Source organism: Dermacentor albipictus, chromosome 6 (genome assembly GCF_038994185.2).
Source record: "Dermacentor albipictus isolate Rhodes 1998 colony chromosome 6, USDA_Dalb.pri_finalv2, whole genome shotgun sequence".
Lineage (NCBI taxonomy): Eukaryota > Metazoa > Arthropoda > Arachnida > Ixodida > Ixodidae > Dermacentor > Dermacentor albipictus.
In genome coordinates this window covers 96,800,285-96,822,778 of record NC_091826.1, presented here as the reverse complement: position 1 = coordinate 96,822,778, position 22,494 = coordinate 96,800,285, and the positions used below count along the sequence as shown (strand labels likewise).

General features: G+C 47.2%; 1 protein-coding gene across 2 annotated transcripts in view; it reads right to left on the bottom strand.

Moving 5' to 3' along the window:
• Positions 1-22,494, bottom strand: part of LOC135907490 (calcium-activated chloride channel regulator 1-like) — a 435,567-nt gene that overhangs the window by 49,479 nt on the left and 363,594 nt on the right. For both annotated transcript variants that reach the window (XM_065439176.2, XM_070541068.1), the window contains one exon: positions 3,998-4,268. In XM_065439176.2, coding sequence (XP_065295248.2) covers positions 3,998-4,268 — 271 coding nt within the window. The remainder of the gene's footprint in view (positions 1-3,997; positions 4,269-22,494) is intronic.

Below are 22,494 nucleotides of genomic sequence, written 5' to 3'. Positions count from 1 at the left end.
CGACGGTGCTCTGCGGAGCAAGTCAGCGCCACCTAACGTTACGCTCTGGGTTTGAGCTATGCGTCTCGTGCGCATGCGCGGCCAAAATAAGGCGGTGCCTGCTCGTGGGTGCTCGGCCTCAGTGCTTGCGCTTCAGTCCGCCAGGGCCACGCTGAACGATATGTAACAGCGGCCGGAAAACCAACGTGTTTCGCGCGTATCACGGGGCGGCTAGGCAAGCAAGTGCAAATGATATCGGGTGATCGCGCGTTTCTGAAGCACGTCCAAGTGATAGCGGGTGATCGCACGCATCAGGCGCAGACCAGGCTAAGAGTGCGAGAATTGGGCCTGTAAGGTTGGTGTCTATTTTCGTCGCCTATTTTCGTCGGCTGTGGCCCTTAGCTAAATACGCAGTGCAGATACACGCCGAAAGACATCACGGCCGCGGCGAGTGGTGCCTGGGCAGAAATGCGCGGTGACCTGCTATCACTCGCGCTTGCTTGCCTGGCCGTCTCGTTACACTCGTGAAACACGGCGTCATAGCGACGCCCTCGCCGCCGTCAAAGGGTCACAATTGCAGGCAGCGCATCCCTGGCGGCACGAAACGAACTCGCAAGGCGGTGCCTGTACAAGGAAGCGATGAGCAGGCATGCCTCTGTTTCTGCCGCGCATGCGCGCGGGAGGCCTATCTCAAACCCAGAGCGTAACGTTAGCTGGCGTTGATTTGCACCGCAGAGCACTGTCACCGCGCTCTAGACAAGGCTACTCACCACTGTACGCCGATTCAGAAATCCATACTGACACCAGTAGCCTAGGCGTCGGTGCCGTTCTAGTCCAGAGGAAAAACGGAGCTGAACAGGTGATAGCTTACGCTAGCCGGTCGCCGTCAAAAGCGCAAGGCAACTATTCTACGACCGAAAAGGAATGCCTCACCATCGTTTGGGCTACAGCTAAATTTCGCCCTTATCTTTATAGCAGGCCATTGAAACTCGTCAGTGACCATCACGCGTTGTGTTGGCTAGCGTATACAAAGGACCCTTCAGGACGGCTGGTGCGGTGGAGCCTCAGACTACAAGAATACATCACTGTAACCTACAAGCCCGGACGAAAACAATCCGATGCCGATTGCCTATCACGCGCCCCCATTGACCCACTACCGCAAGAAGACGAGAATGACGACGCCTTCCTTGGAATGATAAGCGCGGAAAACTTCGCTGAACAACAACGGGCAGACCCGGAGCTAAAATGCCTCATCGAATATTTGGAAGGGCACACCGACGTTGTCCCCAGGACATTTGGGTGCGGATTATCTTCCTTCACGCTTCAAAACAATCTACTCTTGAAGAAGAACTTCTCCCCAGTCCGCGCCAAGTACCTTCTTGTTGTCCCGTCAGCAATTCGTCCAGAAGTATTGCACGCCCTACATGACGATCCGACCACTGGACACCTCGGAATTTCCCGGACACTATCGAGGATACAAGAAAAGTATTATTGGCCGCGCCTGACCGCTGACGTCGGCCGTTATGCCAGAACATGCCGAGACTGTCAGCGACGCAAGACACCGCGGACAAGGCCGGCCGGATTACTACAGCCAATCCAGCCTCCTTGCCGACCATTCCAGCAGATCAGGATGGACTTTCTGGGACCCTTTCCAACGTCAACAACCGGAAATAAGTGGATCGTCGTGGCGACGGACTACCTCACCCGCTTCGCTGAAACTAAAGCACTGCCGAAAGGTAGCGCAACCGAAGTGGCGAAATTCTCTGTCGAAAACATCCTGCTGCGACATGGCGCCCCAGAAGTTCTCATCACCGACAGAGGAACGGCCTTTACAGCGGAGCTCACCCAAGCCATTCTGAAATACAGTCAAACAAGGCACAGGAGGACAACGGCCTACCATCCGCAGACGAATGGTCTTACGGAGCGGCTGATTAAGACCCTCGCCGACATGCTTGCCATGTACGTCGACGTCGAACACAAGACCTGGGGTGCCGTCCTGCTGTACGTAACATTCGCTTACAACACGGCGGTGCAAGAAACAACACAGATCACGCCGTTCAAGCTGGTCTACGGCGGGAACCCGGCGACGACACTCGACGCCATGCTGCCGCACGCCACTAACGAGGAGAACCTTAACGTCGCTACCTATCTCCAGCGCGCCGAAGAAGCCCGACAGCTCGCCCGTCTGCGGATCAAGAACCAGCAGAGGCCCGACAGCCGGCACTAGAACCTCCGACGACGCTTCGTCGAGTACCAGCCGGCGACCGTGTTTGGGTATGGACCCCGATACGCCGAAGAGGACTCAGTGAGAAACTACTCCGACGCTATTTCGGACCCTACAAGGTCATCCGACGTATTCGCGCTGGGGACTATGAGGTCGTTCCAGACGGTATTTCGCATTCACAGCGGCGCCGCGCACGATCTGAAGTGGTCCACGTGGTGCGCCTTAAACCCTTTTATGGACGCTGACGAAATTCCTTATTTTTGTTGTTTTCTTTGCTACGGGTGTTTTTTATTTTGTTTCTTTGTATCATCGTATCGATGGTTTTTAAGAGGGGGGTATTGACACGTGTACTTATCTTTATCGGGCGACCACGTTTCGCCGCCGAACAAATCTTATCGCACAGCGCGAGACGCGCATGCATGTATCCGAAGTTTCTTGAAAGTTATCGATGCTTCTACCCGGCTGTCTGTTGTCGCCGAACCTTGTGCTACCAGATTTCACCGCGTGACGCGAATGGTGTAGAACTTTGTGGAAGGCACGCGGGTCCGAACGATTAGTCTGGAACATTCGACGACTGTTGTATAAAAGCCGAAGCGCTTGACCCGCTGATCAGATTTTCGACGATCGCCGACTGTGTTCGCCGCTATCGTTGCGTTTTAAGTGTAGCCTCTTTTGTGGGCACAGGTGCACCCAATAAAAGCTAGTTTTGTCTTTTACAGTACTGCTACTGTGTTCTTTAACGTCAGTACCACGTGACTCTCTCTCTCTCTCTCTCTCTCTCTCTATATATATATATATATATATATATATAGGTTTGTCCAGGTGTATTTACACTGTTAAGTGTGCTGTCTCCGGGTTCGATGTAATGGGCCTTATGTACTCTACTGATGTTTCGGGTGCACGCATCTTTAGTGTAAATAAAGGTACTTCAAATTGATCAGTCGCTCCTTTGCTTTCGTTTGTGTTTGGGAAGGTTATGAGCAGGCACCAGGGCTTGCAAGTGTGAATAGCAAAGCAATTTTAATATATGAATAAAAATCTACTAGCCCATCCAAACGTGAATCATATTTCAATGGCAACTTCAGAAATCTCAGTTCCATCTCAACTGGGCCACAATGCACTTTTGAGGGCTGTGGCAATAATAACTCCACAACAAGTGAACAAAACTACTAAACTACTACAACATCAGTTCAGTGCAGCATCAATGGTAACCCAACAACCATTCAACAAAACGAACAGAACATGTTGTCCGAACACAAAGAACTTTCAATGGTAACTTAGCAATTAATTAATATTAAAACACCCAACGGTGTTTCAATTAAATTTCAGTGGCTAATATTCAACAGCCCTTAACACTCAACCGAAAAATTCTTCAACAAACGCTCCATAATTCCTCAATAAAAAACTCAACATTGACCAATGAATTTCATTGCGTTTTCAATATTTTTGTAAGGGATGCCACTACAATAGCGCGGTGGATCTGCAAGACATTAGATAAAATGCACCATATTGTACTGCTTGACGGCTTGATCAGCTCGTTTAGCGTAATTAGAGTCGGCCAGTATTCTACTTCCGTTTATTAATGCCGGAAATATCAAACGACGCAGCAATTAGGTGAAGAGGAACGTGCATATGATTTCTCCTTTCCTGTTAACAGGTCTGCTTGTATTTTATCGGTATAATTTTTATCGTGTAACCTTATTGTCACACATGTACGATATCATAGCCATCTCGAAATGTGTGAAGCTGTCTGCTCAGCTTAAATACAACAAGCGATTGTCCACGTGTTCTTACCATTGCCGTCGTCCCACAAACGAACAGGGCACCTAACCCCCTCTCCGTTGATGACCACCGCCGTAACGTTGGCATCGAGGACAACGTTGTCACCTTTGCTAACATCTACGAATATGACTGCGTCTTGTGGTTGACTGAACTCTTTCTCCGACATTTGACACGAAGCCACTATTGGCTTGCTGTAGTGGTCTCTGGCTTCGGACATGACAAGTATGTTGATGATGTCAGCTTGATTGCTTTCGCTCTCCACTTGAAGCATCCATGTGCCCGGCTTGAAAAGTAGATCAATCAGTCATGAATCAATCAATCAGTCAAAGAGGTAAAAAAACAAGGTTAATGTCATGCGCCACTCGCAAAATCAATCATGACAAGCACTATTATTCGCAGTTTTGTCGACAAAACATACGACATTGGTGACATTGTGATAATCGCGTCTTAGTCAATAAACAAGTAATATGTTACTATATACGTTTGTCAGAGCGTTTGAAAGTGCATAATTGAAACATGGAATGTATTGCGAAAAAAAGTCACGACCAAACGATAAGACAATGTGTAGCTGGCATTTGCAGAGCTACGTGGTTGGAAACTTCTACCGATTATGGGCCGAGAAGAGCAAACCATTATATTTTTTTCTATTTCAGCTAACTATAAATGGTGGCGAATATGAACAGATGGAGGTGCTGTTCTAGCGTGTAAATAAACATCTTAGCAATCCTGGAAAAAATTATATGTTTTCAGAACAACTCGACAATTGGAAGCCGTAAGTTCTGAATCTGTAAAATGCATATATTACAATAATGGCAGAAAAAAATAGCATAAAAGACAGAAACCCATCACCGCTGTGAAGTCATTTTCACAGCACGATAGTGTACTAATGAAGAATCTTCTTTAGCAAACTCGATGGAAAAATACAAGCATGCGGTGCAAAAAAAATGGTAGAGTGCGCTGTAACATTCTCTAGTAAATGTTTGTTTATTGTGCGGAAATTATTCCTACTCCATTAAGTCACTGTTCGCAATAGCGCTCAGACAACGTGCGGAATGCGGGTGAAGTTGCAGCTAGAAAAACCTAATATACATGCAAATGCGATTTCTTACCGCTGAAAGACGCGACAAAAGCTTCACACAGGAAACAAAAAGTCGACTTTTTAATGCCTAAACACATGTTTTTATTATTTGTTTTTAGGCTTTATGCGGTATTCAATGACATATTGGATAACAGTTATTCGATATTGCTCAATTTTTATAATTCAGAGAAACAGTTTTCCCCTAACGGGTTTTTTATGTAGACTACTAATTGAAACGTTCGGCCAGACCCTCACCCTTCTTGCCGTAAAGGAATGATAAATTTGACAAAGAGGTGCTGAATATCCTGTAAGCCAGCAGTTAAAAATTAAAGCCATGCACACTCTATAGCTGAGGCATTCACAATTTTCCTGTTATCACGACAACAACAACAATAAAGAAGCATACACGACAAAAAAGCACGTGCAATAAGCGAAAGTACTAACTAAAATAAGAATGAACGTTTTCACAATTTATTAGCACGTCTAGAAAGGCTTTAGGCGCACTGCATGTGCGTCTTCAGGTGGTGCAAGGCACTGCTGTGGTTGTGTGACACTGTCTGAGGCGGCCGCATAATCTAGTGCACCAAGGCGTGTGAGGACCCAAATGACGTCACACTATCCATTCACTGAATCCACGTCGAAGCACTGGAGTCCAAACCGAAAGACGATCGGAAAGCTTGTATTCCGTGTCGCGTCATCGGAGATTCTCGCATCGGCTCTCCGTCGTTCGCTGTTTCTTGTCACGCAGGTTGCATGTTTTCGGGCTTATTTGGTGCATTGTAGATAGGCGGTTACGTCGAGGTTGTCTTAGTTGGCGACGTGCAGTAGCATAGCATCAGGCGTTGTCGCCTGGTTCCTTCCGTAAACCAGCTTGAACGGCGTCATATGCGTTGTTCAACATTTTACCTGTGGTGCTGTAAGCAAAAGCGACGTATCGAAGGACGGCACCCCACGTCCTGTGCTCGACGTCGACGTTGATTGCTAGCATGTCGGTGAGTGTCTTTTCGTAAAACCTTTTGTCTGCGGGTGTTAGGTGGCTGCCCTGCTATGGATCGTCTTATTGTATTGCAGAATCGCTGGAGTAAGCTCCGCTGTAAACGCCATTCCAGATAGTTTCGACGAAATATGTCACATAATTTGAGGAAGGGCTTTCGTTTAACGTAGCGGGTAAGAGGTAGTCGGTAGCCACAACGATCAACTTTTTCCTGTTGTGCACGTCAGTAAAGGACTCAATGACGCCATCCCATTTTGCTGCGACAATCGGTAGGAGGCTCGATTGGCTGTAGTAGTTCCGCTGGCCTTGTTATGTGTGTCCTGTTTCGTTGACCGTCTCATGATATGGTGTAGCAGGCGACGTCGGTGGTGAGGCTCGGCCAGTAAATTTTGCTAACCATGGTAATGTCAAATTCTTTGCACTCTTAGGCTACACTCTTCAAGGGAGCCTGACGGATCGTTTATTCCAGGTAGCACAAAGTTTTCAAAATGTCGTCTTAATTGATTCAACGTCGAAAGCAGATTTTTGACCAAACTCGATGCATTAAAAACAGCGCAAGCAGACCACTTAAAAACAAATGGGGAATACGTTCTGGAAATGGTTTTACAAGTCTCGCTCCGTCTGCTCAATTATGTAGCGTACCGGGCTTTTAATGAAGCCGTTCTTGGCGGGAGAATTGTTCATTTATTAGGCAGAACTCACCGTGTCAATTCATGCCGTACTCGCCCTGCATTTGCATCAGTTCGGCTAGGAAAAAGATACCTTTTGTGGTGTTGACCTCACATCAATAGAGATGAATAGCAAACAAAGTTGAAAGCGCAAAAGGAAGTGTTTGATGCCACGAAGAAATGGAGCGCGAGTGCAGTAACATTGATGCCGCCTTTGGGACACGGAGAATGGCTCCGCATTGTGCTCAGAGAAGCGCTGCCGGTCGGTAGACCGTGTTGGTGTTAGTGCTGATTTTACCGGCTTGTTGACATCAAAAGGTTTCGCTTTTTTATAAACCATGCTCGTTCAATTCTTTCCGAAGATTTATTTCAGTCACCCGTGGTCATTTCTTCCTCGCCGCGATCACCCGTTCAAAGTGACATGTCACTTATCTGTTGGCAAATTCGTTCGTACCACGCACTACCCTCCAATAGAATAATTTGCCATTGCACGTCGCTAGCGGAGGAAGCGAACAAAATTCTAAGAGCATCTACACACTTAGCACACTGCCGGAATTGATTTGCGTTCACTTTTTAAGCGCTTTGCTTCCACAATTTCAACCCCTTGAGATGCATCTTACAGATAACATCTTAATTCTTGTCCAGTTATATTCTATAGGCATTTCTTATGCGCCACACTTATTAAGCGTTTTATTTATTATCAATAAATAAAAGTATCCACCTAAAGAGCGAACATTGCTTTCTGAGATAATGGATGAATACATCGGTAAAGCCGTTACTGGAAAGGGTGCTCTACACAAACTGTTGCGGCGAATTGTACTTTGAACACAACCATTTAAGAAAAATGTACAGAAAGTATTGTCGATGATTGTTACTTCAAGAGAATAGCCCGAACCATCGAGCGAATGAAAGAACGCGAGAGAGAGAGCGAAATACAGTTGCCGAGAGAGCGAACGAGCGTCTTGCAGGTCAACAGTCCGAGTACCGACCACTGATCTGGGATCGACTATCGAAACGGCTGGAGAAAGAAAGCTATTCGATTTATTATTGCTGGGACTCAACGCGTTGGGCTCGACACGCTTGGATGCATAGGGTGGTGCGATCGCGCCTGCTCAGAAGCGCTGATCCTCTCTAAACAAACGGTAACCACAATGATGCATCACTGACTGCGTCCGAAATACGAGGGAGAAATGAAAGGCCTGCGAAACACACAGTGGCAAATTACAGCCCACCGCTCTTGCTTGTGATGGAGTTACCTCGAGCAAGCGAGCCAGCGCGCGAAAGAACGAAGGCATAGAGGGCGCTTCTGGCTCTGCGCGACATAATCCGCAGCCATAAATAAAAAATGCGCAACGTGCACGACACGCACCACGATCACACTAAGCCCTCAATACACCGTGCTTCAACTCATCAACACAATACAACCTTCGGCAAAGTAGCGATACCGTCGTCACATTGGTCACATGGAAAAACATGTAGCTAGGCTAACACGTGAATCTTGGCTTTGCATAGTTGCATAATTGTGCTCACTTTGGTCTGTTTTGCCTGTTTTCAGTTGCGCTAACCTTTGTTATCGAGTATTTCAATGGTATGTTGTCGTGGCATTGTATGTGAAATTATTTGTTTGTATGGTTTTAATTTAGAGATAAGCTGAGTTTTCCAGTGGAGAACGGTGAGCGGAGGGCACTAATCTGCTATTCAAGCTTATTCTTATGTCGCTATGTGAGACACCTTTTCAGTGATGTTGTAATTTAATTAGGGTGTTACGAGGAGTGTTAGGATGAAAGTTAGAAAGACGAAATGATGCTTTTTTGTACCTGACGTTTGGTTCGGCCGTCATGCGTTAAACGCAACTTTTGCAGGATCCGAAGAAAGACGGGAACCGCTGTCTGCGCACTTTGCCTATATACTCTGGACAGTAGTAATCGTGATCTTGCAGTCTCCCAGCTAACAAGAATGTGGTAGACTACTGACAAACGGGCTCTTTGTTAATGATTCCTTTCGCGTATGGTAGCGCAAGAGATGAGGTGAAGTGCCCGTCCTACTTCCTTACCTTGTACAGCAGCAGCACTCGTGGAATTTCGGGTGCGCCTCAGCTTGCTTTTATCGCTTGGGATTAAGGTTCTCAATTTTATTTTTGCCCCTTTTGTCCCGCGTGATTCGTATTTCATGGTCTTAAGATGTACGTTGTATCGAATATGACGCAGCTAAATCCATTTGCTCTTGCGCCTCGGTATGGTAGCAATATATTGCGCTACTTACAGATTTGTTCTTTCTCTAGTTTTTCTACCTCACGAATGGATACCTTCTATACGCTACATCACTCGCTAGTGGATACTGTATACGTGTGTCGTGAATCGCCTTGGCGTAAAATGTCATGTTACTCCACGTAATCATGATTCTTTGCCGTTTGTGACCGGTGTCGGACTCTACGCTGCGCGGCCGTCGTTGTACTTGGTCCACTGCCTGCAAAGTTCGTGCGTATTACATGTGCACGCACGGAGTTTGAGATGTGCGGCCTCGGTTTTTTTTTAGTTGTGCGCTGGTGGAGCACATCGCGCAGCAAGGCATGCCGCGATTCTTCTTGTGCAATGAATTTGTGTAGCGTGCGTCAGCCAAGGGAAGCTCTACTTAGGGATGCCAGTGCACTAACTTGATCGGTAAAACACATAGCGTTTCGAGCTTAGAGTCCATGTGATATGGATCATTTACGCAGTCATTTTAGCCATGACAGTGTAGAACTGATTCGTGCATGAGTAATGGCATACATTGGCCCTTTCCTGGAGGTCCATGCAGAAAAGGTGATCATAAGCAAATATATGATATATGCTGCATATATGGTAATATATGCAGCAGTATCAGAATAATGCATGGCAACTTAACGTGATGTCTTGAATAATAGCAGTCGACAGCTCACCCAAAACGGGATAATTCTTCAAACGCTTTATATAGTTTAATTAAAGTAGCTTTGATGACGAGTGACCGAAATTTGCATTGTCATTGCATAAGCTGTCTCTAATTTGAGTGGAAATACCTGGCTTATTAATGAAGAATATCGGTATGTACCCGTTTCATTGAACAGCCTGATCAAGTAGACTTCCACAATAATTTTTCTATATTTAGCCTTGCTTATGTTTATTTTTATGGTCTGGATAGTGTTGTAGTTGCATATTTTCTGTACATAGCCCTATCATAAGTAATTATAAAGTTTAGTGTCTTTCACCCTGTAGCTTAATTGTGCAAAATGCAAATATTTGAAAAAATGTGTACGCTTGCCTAATTATCTAGCAAGCACACCTACACGGAAGAATTCAAGTTCAGTTCCACCAAGCGAGCAAGTGCATATATATGGCAGCGATGGTATCTGGGTAAGCCTTCCTGTTGAAGCCACTGCATCTGCATTCAAAACGTCTCAACTGCCAGCGTAGTGCAGAATACGTGTCCACTTCGAAAAATTGGAGCACCAGTGCAATTATCTGGAAATTTCTCTCCAGGGCAGCAAGTGTGTTTAAATTGAAAACATTTCAAGTATTTGAAAGAAGGGCAGTTCCATTGCCAGCGGGACAGCAGAATGTGAATTGACCTGCTGGGCTGTGGGCCAAATATTTTTTGGGGTGAAAGTGACCGTGAATTGGGAAAATATTTGCTCGGGGCTACATGTGTGAAAGCTTTTTGCCATCCAGAGAGCTTTTTACCTTATCAAACTGGAGATGCGTAGAAATTGTAACATCGTAGTGTACTAACGCATTCATGGTTTGCAAATAATTCATTGCAAGCTTATGACTGTTTTTGCCAGAGCGGTACTAAATGCCTCTTTTATAATGCGTTTTATATAAGCCCATACATATTATGAGAATTGATTCCTTGGTTGCTAAAACGCATCTTCCAGTGATTTCTCGTTCATTTCCAGATTTATATATTTACGGGGCAGTGAGTCAGTATCAAAGGCGACGAGTGGCCAAGAAGAGCCTGCGGAGGGTTTGAGCTGCCATCTTGTGCATGTAGTGTTGCTTCAACTTGAATATACATGTATATTGACACGTGTACTTATCTTTATCGGGCGACCACGTTCGGCCGCCTAACAAATGTTATCGCGCAGCGCAGGACGCGCCTTCATGTAGAAGAAGTTTTTGGAATGTTATCGATGGTTCCGTCCACTGTCTTTCACCGCAACTTGTGTAATCTGATTGCATGTAAGCGCGACGCGTGGGTCCCATCGGTTAATATAGAACATTCGACAACTGATCTATAAAAGCCGACGCGCTTCACCCACTGATCAGATTTTTCGACGATCGCCGACTGTGTTCGCCGCTATTGTTGTGCTATAAGTGTAGCCTGTTTCGTGGGCACAGGTTCGCCCAATAAAATCTAGTTTTGCCTTTCACAGTAATCCTAGTGTGTTCTTAACGTCACCACCACGTGACATCTGGTGGAGGTGCTTGTGCGTTCATGTATGAACGCCCCCGCAAGGCCGCGATCCAAGCCCGAAGCCCGAGGACGAAACCGACATCGCCCAAGACCAGCGTGCTAACCGCAGACTGCAAGGACTGCCCCAAAAGCATGGACTCCTGCCTGAGACGACAAAGAAGATCGTGGCCAAGACAACCCCAATGGCTGCCCCAGCGTCTCCCGTTATCCTGCAACAACCTCTGGACCCACCGACCTTCCACGGAGCAGCGACTGCTGGAGACCTACGAACGAATCGCGACATTCAACAACTGGGACTCCGACGACAAGCTGCGGCATGTCTATTTTGTCTGAGAAGACGCCGCCAGAACTTGGTTTGAGAACAGGGAATCGACCTTGACAACGTGGGACCTGTTCCGTAACAGCTTTCTGCGCACCTTTACGAGCGTTACGAGCAAGGCCGAAGCCATGCTGGACGTCCGAATGCAGCTACCAAACGAGAACGTTGCCATATTCACGGAAGAAATGAACCCTCTGTTCCGCCACGCCGACTCGGATATGCCCAAAGAGAAGAAAGTCCGCCGTCTCATGCGTGGTGTGAAGGAAGAACTTTTCGGCGCAATGGTACGAAATCCACCGTGGACAGTAGAACAGTTTCTTGGCGAGGCCACCAGCATCGAGAAGACACTCGAAATGCGGAACCGGCAATTCAACCGCCGCTCGAACTCTAGCAACTACACAGGAATACCGTCACTAGCCAGCGACGACCTGCGCGAGACTATACCAGCGGTCGTGCGGGAGGAGCTACAAAAGCTGTTCCCATAATCACAGCCTCAAGTGGCTTCGATTGCCGACGCCGCACGTGAGCAGCTCCAACAACAACTTGGAGTAGCCCCTGAATCACGGCAGCCTCAGCCGCAAGCGATGACCTACGCCGCTGTCGCCGGCCGTCATGGTCCCCCTCCCCGACCGCGCCAGGGCCCCGTAACGTCGCAATTCCGTCGACCACCACCGCTGCCGCCAGAACACCCACCCGTCGCCCAGCGCAGCCAACTGAGGAAAACAGACGTTTGGCGCGCTCCTGACCACCGCCCTCTCTGCTACCTCTGCGGAGAAGCGGGTCACGTCTACCGACGATGCCAATACCGGGAGATGGGACTGCGAGGTTTTGCCCTCAACGCTCCGGGCCCACAGCAAGGTGAATGTCCTCGCGATAATGCCGACTACCTCGCCGCTACTCAGTGGAGCTCTCGATGACCGTCGCATTCGGCATCACCAGGCCGCTGCCTGCCGCCGCAGCGCCGACCATACACTGACCCAGCCCGGGGCCGGTCAGCGAGCCCATATCCGGAAAACTAAAAACAGCAACCGATGGAGGTGCGGTTGCTGTTCGTCGAACTGCCGAAGATTCTCCGCCGCCGAAGAAACTACCTCGACGACATAACGACATGCCGCTGTCCCGACGAGGTCGGGAAGCAAAGAATACGACGACGAAAGACGACCTGACGACGCGACATTACAGCTTCAGTTCAACGCGACGCAGCCGTGATCCGATGCCAAGACCTAACTGCAACGCCAGACAAAGAACCACCGACCTCGACGTGCTTCTCAACGGCCACGCAGTTACCGCCTTAGTGGACACAGGGGCCGATTACTCCATAATGAGTGGACACATCGCCGCCCAGTTGAAGAAAGTTAAAACTGCATGGCAAGGCCCTCACATTCGAACCACTCTAGGACACCGCATTACGCCGACTGGAATCTGCACGGCAAGAATAACTGTTCATGACCGGACTTACCCTGCCACCTTCCTTATCGTCCAACAGTGTTCACGAGACTTCATTCTCGGCATGGACTAGAATCATAGACCTGAATCAAAATCATAGACCTGAAGTCAAAATCGGTAACGCTGTCGGAAGATCAAGCGATACCACCGGAGAGCTCTTGTAGTCACCACGCTTGAGTGTTCTCGCATTTCAAGTGAGCTTTCCGCCTCGCTCGAGCACTCTTATTTCTGTCGGCACTGAAATACCCGCTGACGTAGAAGGCGTCATCGACGGCGACCAACGATTACTGCTCGGCCGTGAAATTTGCGTCGCTAGAGGAATCGCTTCAAAGCATGGAGGAAACACGAAATGTTGCTGACAAACTTCAGCCAGGAGTTCAAGCACATCATCAAGGGCACGAAGATCCCATAGATCGAGCAAATTCTGGAAACCAGCAATGCGTTTGTCCTCTCGGATTCTGCCGCATGTACACCGACGACCGTAGTTCCCGAACCAGACTTCGACGTATATCCATGTCTTCCCATCATTAAGCAACAACAGCTGAGAAGCTTACTTCGATGGTACAAAGGGTGCTGTTGGACGTCATCACGGATTCGAGGAACGCCAGTCGAAAGCATCGCATAATAACCGAAGAGTGTGCTCGACCACACCGCTAGAGCCCGTATCGAGTTTCAACGCGAGAACGTGAGGCTATAAGGCACCAAGTCGACGAAATGCTGCGCGACGACATCATTCAGCCGTCCAAAAGCCCGTGGGCATTTCCTGCAGTCTTGGTGAAGAAAATGGACGGAACCCTACGTTTCTGCGTCGATTATCGTCGTCTGAACAAGATCACGAAGAAGGACGTGTACCGCCTCCACAAATAGACGACGCATTGGATCGGCTTTGCAACGCTAAATACTTCTCGTCGATGGACCTCAAGTCTGGCTATTGGCAAATAGAAGTCGACGAAAGAGATCGCGAAAAGACGGCCTTCTTCTACCCAGATGGCCTATACGAGTTCAAGGTTATGCCATTCGGACTGTGCTCGGCGCCTTCAACGTTCCAGCGCGTGATGGACACGGTTTTAGCAGGAATGAAGTGGCCGACCTGTCTCGTTTACTTGGATGACGTCGTCTCCTTCGCCGGAAATTTCCACGATCACCTCAGGCGACTTCCGACAGTACTAGAGGCCATGAAGTCGTCAGGGCTTAAACTCTGAAGCAGGAAAAATGCCGCTTTGCTTACGATGAGCTCCTGTACCTAGGCCACGTAATCAGCGAATCTGGTGGCCGTCCAGACCCGCAAAAGACAGCTGCCGTCGCACAGTTCTCGCAACCCATCAACAAGAAGGCAGTGCGTAGATTCCTTGGCATGTGTGCCTACTACAGGCGCTTTGTCAAGGATTTTTCACGCATCGCCGAGCCGTTGACACGTCTAACTAAATGTGATGTTGAGTTCAAGTGGGAAACGCCGCAGGCCGACGCATTTAAAGAACCTAAACGACGCATGCAGCCGCCACCGGTACTTGCGCACTTCGACGAGTACGCCGATACAGATATCCATACTGACGCCAGTAGCCTAGGCCTCGGTGCCGTTGTAGTCCAGAGGAGAAACGGAGTCGAACAGGTGATAGCTTACGCTAGCCGAGCGCTGTCGAAAGCGGAAGGCAACTATTCTACGACCGGAAAGGAATGCCTCTCCATCGTTTGGGCTACAGCTAAATTTCGCCCTTATCTTTATGGCAGGCCATTCAAAGTCGTCAGTGACCATCACGCGTTGTGTTGGCTAGCGTATATAAAGGACCCTTCAGGACGGCTGGTGCGGTGGAGCCTCAGACTACAAGAATACGACATTACTGTAACCTACGAGTCCGGACGAAAACACTCAGATGCCGATTGCCTATCACGCGCCCCCATTGACCCGCCGCCGCAAGATGACGAGAATGACGATGCCTTCCTTGGAATGATAAGCGCGGAAGACTTCGCTCAACAGCAACGGGAAGACCCGGAGCTAAAAGGCCTCGTCGAATGTTTGGAAGGGCACACCGACGTTGTCCCCAGGGCATTTAAGCGCGGATTATCTTCCTTCATGCTTCAAAACAATCTACTCATGAAGAAGAACTTCTCACGAGTCCGCGCCAACTACATTCTTGCTGTCCCGTCAGGAATTCGTCCAGAAGTATTGCACGCCCTACATGACGATCCGACAGCTGGACACCCCGGATTTTTCCGGACACTATCGAGGATACAAGAAAAGTATTTTTGGCCGCGCCTGACCGCCGACGTCGCCTGTTATGTCAGAACATGCCGAGAAGGTCAGCGACGCAAGACACCGCCGACAAGGCCAGCCAGGTTACTACAGCCAATCGAGCTTCTTTGTCGACCATTCCAGCAGATCGGGATGGACTTGCTGGGACCCTTTCCGACGTCAACAACCGGAAATAAGTGGAGCGTCGTGGCAACAGACTACCTCACCCGCTTCGCTGAAACTAAAGCACTGCCGAATGGTAGCGCAGCTGAAGTGGCGAAATTCTTTGTGGAAAACATTCTGCAGTGACATGGCGCCCGAGAAGTCCTGATTACCGACAGAGGAACGGCCTTTACAGCGGAACTCACCCAAGCCATTCTGAAATGCAGTCAGACAAGGCACAGGAGGACAACGCCCTACCACCCGCAGACGAATGGTCTTACGGAGCGGCTGAATAAGACCCTCGGCGACATGCTAGAGATGTACGTCAACGTCGACCACAAGACCTGGCATGGCGTCCTGCCGTACGTAACATTCGCTTACAACACGGCGGTGCAAGAAACAACACATATCTCACCGTTCTAGCTGGTCTACGGTGGGAAACCGACGATGACGCTCGACGCCATGCTGCCGCACGTCACTAACGAGGAGAACCTTGACGTCGCAACATATCTCCAGCGCGCCGATGAAGCCCGACAGCTCGCCCGCCTGCGGATCAAGAACCAGCAGAGGACCGACAGCCGACACTACAACCTCCGACGACACTTCGTCGAGTACGAGCCCGGCGACCGTGTTTGGGTATGGACCCCGATACGCCGACGAGGACTCAGTAAGAAACTACTGCGACGCTATTTCGGACCCGACAGTGTCATCCGATGTATTGGCGCACTGGACTATGAGGTCTTGCCGGACGGCATTTCACATTCACAGTGGCGCCGCGCACGATCTGAAGTGGTCCACGTGGTGCGCCTTAAATCATTTTATGGATGCTGACGAACTTCCTTATTTCGTTGTTTTCTTTGCTACGAGTCGTTCTTTTTTTTATTACTTTCGTTTGTTTGCAGCATCGGGTCGATGCTTCTTAAGAAGGGGGTAATGACACGTGTACTTATGTTTACCGGGCGACCACGTTTGGCCGCCTAACAAATGTTATCGCGCAGCGCAGGACGCGCCTTCATGTAAAAGAAGTTTCTGGAATGTTATCGATGGTTCCGTGCACTGTCTTTCATCGCAACTTGTGTAATCTGATTGCATGTATGCGCGACGCGAATAGTGTAGAACTTTGTGGAAGACACGCGGATCCCATCGGTTAATTTGGAACATTCGACTACTGATCTTATAAAAGCCGACGCGCTTGACCCACTGATAAGATTTTTCGACGATCGCCAACTGTGTTCGCCGCTCTGGTTTTGCTATGAGTGTAGCCTGTTTTGCGGGGACAGGTTCGCCCAATAAAATGTAGTTTTGCCTTTCACACTATTGCTACTGTGTTCTTTACGTCGCTACCGCGTGACAATATACACCTGCATGACACTAATTCTACCTTTTAGTATTTTGGCGGAGGGACTGGGTTGCCCCAATAGACCACGGAGCTCTGCAGCGGTCGTCGCATCTGTATTAAAAGCATGATAGAGGCCTAGCCTACTCCAGCAGCGACAACACAACCGATATCTTGGCGTGTCCGAAATAGTCAAGAACGTTCTGTGGGACCGACAACGTTGACGTTGGAGATTGGATCGCCATGTATGAGCGTGAAAATACCCACCCCACACCTGATGCAGCCGTAATGTTGGCCAGCGTGATGTTCTACTTGCAAGACACGGTGAGGGTGAGCTTATAGAACCATCGACCTTACCGACTGGGAGCCTTGCAAACAGAAGCTGCAGTACTTATTCAGCCGTCCATTCGGGTAGGAGAACATCCCTCAGAAAGAGCTAGTGACTTGTGCGCAAATATCCAGAGAATCACACCTGACCTGCCTCCAGGACGTACTTGCTCTGGGCCGCAAGGCTGACAATGACATATGCGAGTCGGAGGAAGTCAGCCATGTTTTTAAAGGTATTGCTGACGATGATTTCATCTTGTTAATATGTGAGTATTGTGCGACAGTTGGAAATATTATCAAGGAGTGCCAACGCTTTGAGTAGGGAAACATTCTCAGCATTGCAACGTTGTTCGCCCGTTTGCAAACATAGCTGCGACTTCCTCATGCGATGGCAGCAGAATGCCGCGACCACCGATTTTAGAAGACCTGACACGAATTCTTCGGCGCGAAATGGAAGCAATGTCACCTGCCACCCTTGGTCCACGCGTCAGTGATCCCAACAACTTGCTCGCACTAATACTTATTCAAGCAATATTCCGCGAAGAACTCCGAAACCTCCAAGTTCATTCCTTCTGCTCCATGACACCTTCACGATACTCTGTTAGACCTTGACTTTCGGCTAGCCAGCGGTGCCCACCAGGCTACCGCAACCCTGCCGAATAGCGAACTGCAGATGATCGACCAATCTGCTTTGCCTGCCGTCGAATTGGTCATATTGGCCGCCATTGCCGCAACCATATAGCCTCTTCACTACCACGACCGACCTGGGGTGATTACCGTTCCGGGTTGAGTCCGCTCCGTTTCCAGGCTCCATTGAACAAACAACTGCTCAATGCCGACGCTACTGCTACATGGAAGAGTTTCTCACCGTCATTCCGCTCTCATCAGTCCGGTTCACCACCAGCTCGTCAGCCACCGTCCGTATCGCCTTAGGCTTGTCGCCCGTCGTCCCCAATGAACCTCCGACGCTCTTCTCGGGAAAATTAACCACTGCATCTCCCAGATTGTAACTCATAAATGGAAAGTTGTAATTCGTGGCTCAGGGACGTATCGTATGGATTGCAAGTTTGCTGATTATTGTGTCACATTTGTGATTCTGATATATTTTCAGCCAGGACTAACGTGTAAAACATGGTGTGCCGCCGCGGGATGGAGACAGGTTGGACTAAATTAAGATGTTATTGGTGCCAGTCAGAATGTTTGTTTTCGCAATACATAAAAAAATTAAATCTTGGAAGAGCGTATGCTCAAGTCCACCAGCAGCACTTCAGTGGTCAATTACATATACTGAATACGTGCTATTATAATGTAAAAACAAGCCACAGAAACATTGAACATACACAGGGGAATACTGTGGCGATCGATGCTGCGGCATAAATTATAGCTACGGTTTAGTGTGGTGGATAGCCCCCTCCCCCTCCCCCCGCTACCACTGCAGGAGTTTCATGCTGTGGTACTAAATCTAACTGCACACAAACTAAACGCAGATACTATATGGTGATTGAATATACATTTGTATCCAATATTGTTTTTATTTCTTTGTGTATCAATGCTTCCTTCAGTCACGTTTGTATATCTCCTGAACACGACACCCTTTAACAGCAGGACGCACGCTGGAATACTATGAATGCTCGACAAACGACAGAGTAGAAGCGTTGAACAGGCCCAAGAACTATTCTGCAGAGAAGAAAAATGCTTTGTACACTGCAACAGGATGTAATATGCCGCTGTGTTATTTTTTTTCTTTTTTGCCTTTCTAATGCATGCAGCAGATGTCAGGTTCCTTAAACAACGACGGACACACACCAATTTTGCCCGCTCGCTGACACGCGAGAAAGACGCCGCTACATTCACATGCCGTCAACCAAAGGACCAGGCAGGATTCCGTAAAGGCTACTCAACAATAGTTCATATTCACACTATCAATCTGGTGATAGAGAAATGTGCGGAATATAACCAACCCTTATATATAGCTTTCATTGATTACGCGAAAGCGTTTGATTCAGTCGAAACCTCAGCAATCATGGAGACATTGCCGAATTAGGGTGTACACGAGGCGTATGCAAAAATACTCAACGATATCTATAGCGGCTCCACAGCCAACGTAGTACTCCATAAAGAAAGCAACAATATCCCAATAAAGAAAGATGTCAGGCAGGGAGATACAATCTCTCCAATGCTATTCACAGCATGTTTACAGGAGGTATTCAGAGACCTCGATTGGGAAGAATTGGGGATAAGAGTTAATGGAGAATACCTTAGTAACTTGCGATTCGCTGACGATAGTGTCTTGCTTAGTAACTCAGGGGACCAACGGCAATTCATGCTCACTGACCTGGAAAGGCAAAGCCGAAGGGTGGGTCTAAAAGTTATTCTGCAGAAAACTAAAGTAATGTTTAACAGTCTCGGTAGAGAACTACGATATGTAGCGAGGCACTGGAAGTGCTCAGGGAATACATCTACTTAGGACAGGCAGTGCCTCCGGATGCGGATCATGAGACTAAAATAATCAGAAGAATAAGGATGGGCTGGGGTGCGTTTGGCAGGCATTCTCAAATCATGAACAGCAGGTTGCCATTATTCCTCGAGAGAAAAGTGTATAACAGCTGTGTTCTACCAGTACTCACCTACGGGCAAGAAACCTAGAGGCTTACGGAAAGTGTTATACTTAAATTGAGGACGACGCGACGAGCTATGAAAAGAAGAATGATAGGTGTAAGATTAAGCGATAAGAAAAGAGCAGATTGGGTGAGGGAACAAACGCGAGTGAATGATATCTTAGCTTGCAGGGACAACATGACCACGATTTGTACATGACCGGGTAGTTGGAGAAGTCTGGGAGAGGCCTTTGCCCATCAGTGGGCATAACCAGGCTGCTGCTGCTGATGATGATAATGACATTCACATGACAGCAGGCAACAGCCGCTCCAGCAAAGAGAGATGAACGGGCGCTCAAGGTTTGAGGCCGCAATGACGGCTGGCCAAATGAGCAGAGAGGAAATAGACAAATACAAATGAACTGGAAGGTGTTTAAACTATAGAATATGAGAATCTTAATATAAGTTTACGTCACACTGACGGAACGGTTGCTTGATTATTTTTTTTATTTGCGCTCTATAGATAGTTGCCATGATAAAACGCACTTCAGCTTCAGCCAAACCTGAGCGTAGTCCTAGCTCCTCTTTGTTGTTTAGCTTTGAAGATGCATGTCAGGAAGGGTATCGCTGATGCGGTCTTTTTGTAAAGCTCGTGTTGTGCTTTGTTTCATTGCTTTAGCTACGTTTTAGCGCTTTCTGATTTGGTAGCGTGCGTTTACCAAGCCTATTGTGTGAGTCGCTCGTGGTGCGTAGTGCAGTTGCCAAAAAAACTCCTGAAGGTGCGCGAGCCGCTGAAAAGAAGCATTGCCGCCTTGGAGCAGCGGCATGTTTGGCGCCCTGCGTGGCCGCTTCATGGAGCCGCATTGCCCATGGACAATGGTAAAAGTATTTCTCTTACGTGAGAGTGCTGAGCATCGCCTATGTTGTGTTATATTTATGGTATACCGAAGATACCAATAAATGTGACCTAGGTAAGCGAAGCTTCTTGTTGAATTATGTCTTTGCTAATTTATGTGTGTATGTGTGTGTGGCACACTCCACCCTCAATAAATGCTCATGGATACGCTACTCAGGTTTATTCAAGCGTACTACTTGCTTGATTTATAAACAGATTTTTAAAAAATATCTGTGAGTCACCGTGTTGGTTATTCTTAAAGCTCGAGTAACGTTTCACTTTTGTGTCTACGCATAGCATTAGACTTCATGCACGGAACTAGTGTTTCGTGCTGATATGGTCATATGTTTACAAATGAATTGTAAACTATCCTTAATTAAAGAATAATATTTGCAGTAAGTCAGTCTGTAATCACTTGATATCGCGTTTTTGCTGTTAAACGGCCATATTCTTGCGGTGTTGTTTTTTTGTTCTGGAGTGGAGTATCGACTGACTTAGGAATTATATTCCATTATTAGCTTGAATTGTAAAATAATGTTTAAATATATAACCTTGAATTTTTATTGTTACCGAAATTTTCTTGATAGAACACCATTAGGTTTGCGCGTTTAATTATATGTTCTGTTCCAATATTTTATCTGTTTGTGGTTAATTTATGCCTCTTCCATTACATGTTGCCTGCTGTTTGTAGTGCGACCTAAACAAGTAGATATAAGATTTTGAAATTGCTATTCTGTTCTTGTAGCCTCCACTGCCCAGGAAGGAGATCGGAGAATTAACAAGTGACACACTTGTCGCAAACCGACATCATTGCGCTCTCAACAGGGCTGAGATCGTCTTCCTTATGATAGCATAAACCGTATGTGTGTTGGTATTCAGACATATTGTACACGAACCTTCAACATTTTTTCTATTTGCATCACTCCTGGTGCTGCTGTAGCAATAAATGTGTGCTGCCACGCAGCACTGTGCTCAAGAACTTTTCATTATTGCTTCATGGCCGTGACGAAAAAAAAGAGAGCAAGCTTGAGCTCCCAAACAGCCCGCGAACAAACCAACATAGCATCTCTAAATGCTATATGTGGTGCCAGCAATAGCAATGTATATAACAGCGTGATCAAACTCAGCAGCCGTGATTTTCTATTTGCATCATGGGCATTTAAGTACTTACAAATGTTATCTAGTGAGCTTCACATCATTTAAGGTGATAGATACTTCATATTTATGCTGGAGTGTGTCTGTGTTCTTACAAGTGCCAAAATTGAGGTGTGATGATCTATTTTACATTGCTACACAATAGCCAGTATGTTTGAAATATTCTTGTGGTAGCTTTGCTAAGATTTTAGTATTAGCTCACTTATATGCAAGCATTGCTTTTACTACTTGCATGAACATGTATAGACGTATAATTTCAATATCTGCTCTTAATTTTATTCTTGCTCGATTACAGCCTGAAAGGCTGCTTTTTTCTCTCCCTGCCGGTTTCCCGATGATACTGACTTGAAAGCGCTGCACATGGCTCTATGATAGTTTTTATGTAGATGTTATCCATAATCAATTATGTAAAATCTTGTGTTTTTTGCATTTGCTAAATTCTATTTGGAGTGTCATTGGAGCTATATTCTTTATGTACACCAGGGTATACATTAATACTTCCGTGTTCTCCAAAGGTGATATAATGAGAATTGTCCCATTCCTGTTGTGCCTGTAAGCTCATAGTGCACTTCAAATTTTTCTGGTTTTCTTGTTTGCTAACCAGAGTCCAAACCTATATAGACAGCAGAATTTCACTGATGTCATGTAACGGTCATAGTGTGATATAATGCAAACGTTACTATTTTTTAGAGATACTTACTGCTCTCATGCATGGAGTAAGTACTTCCTCCAGTTGTTACATGGATATCTAAGGAGCTTCATTCCAAATTTTTTTATGTTACATTTGTTCAGTCCCAAACTGCAAGACTTGTTTTTGGTATTGCTTCAAACGTACATTCATATCGGCTTCGAAGCATGCATGGCCGTATGGTAC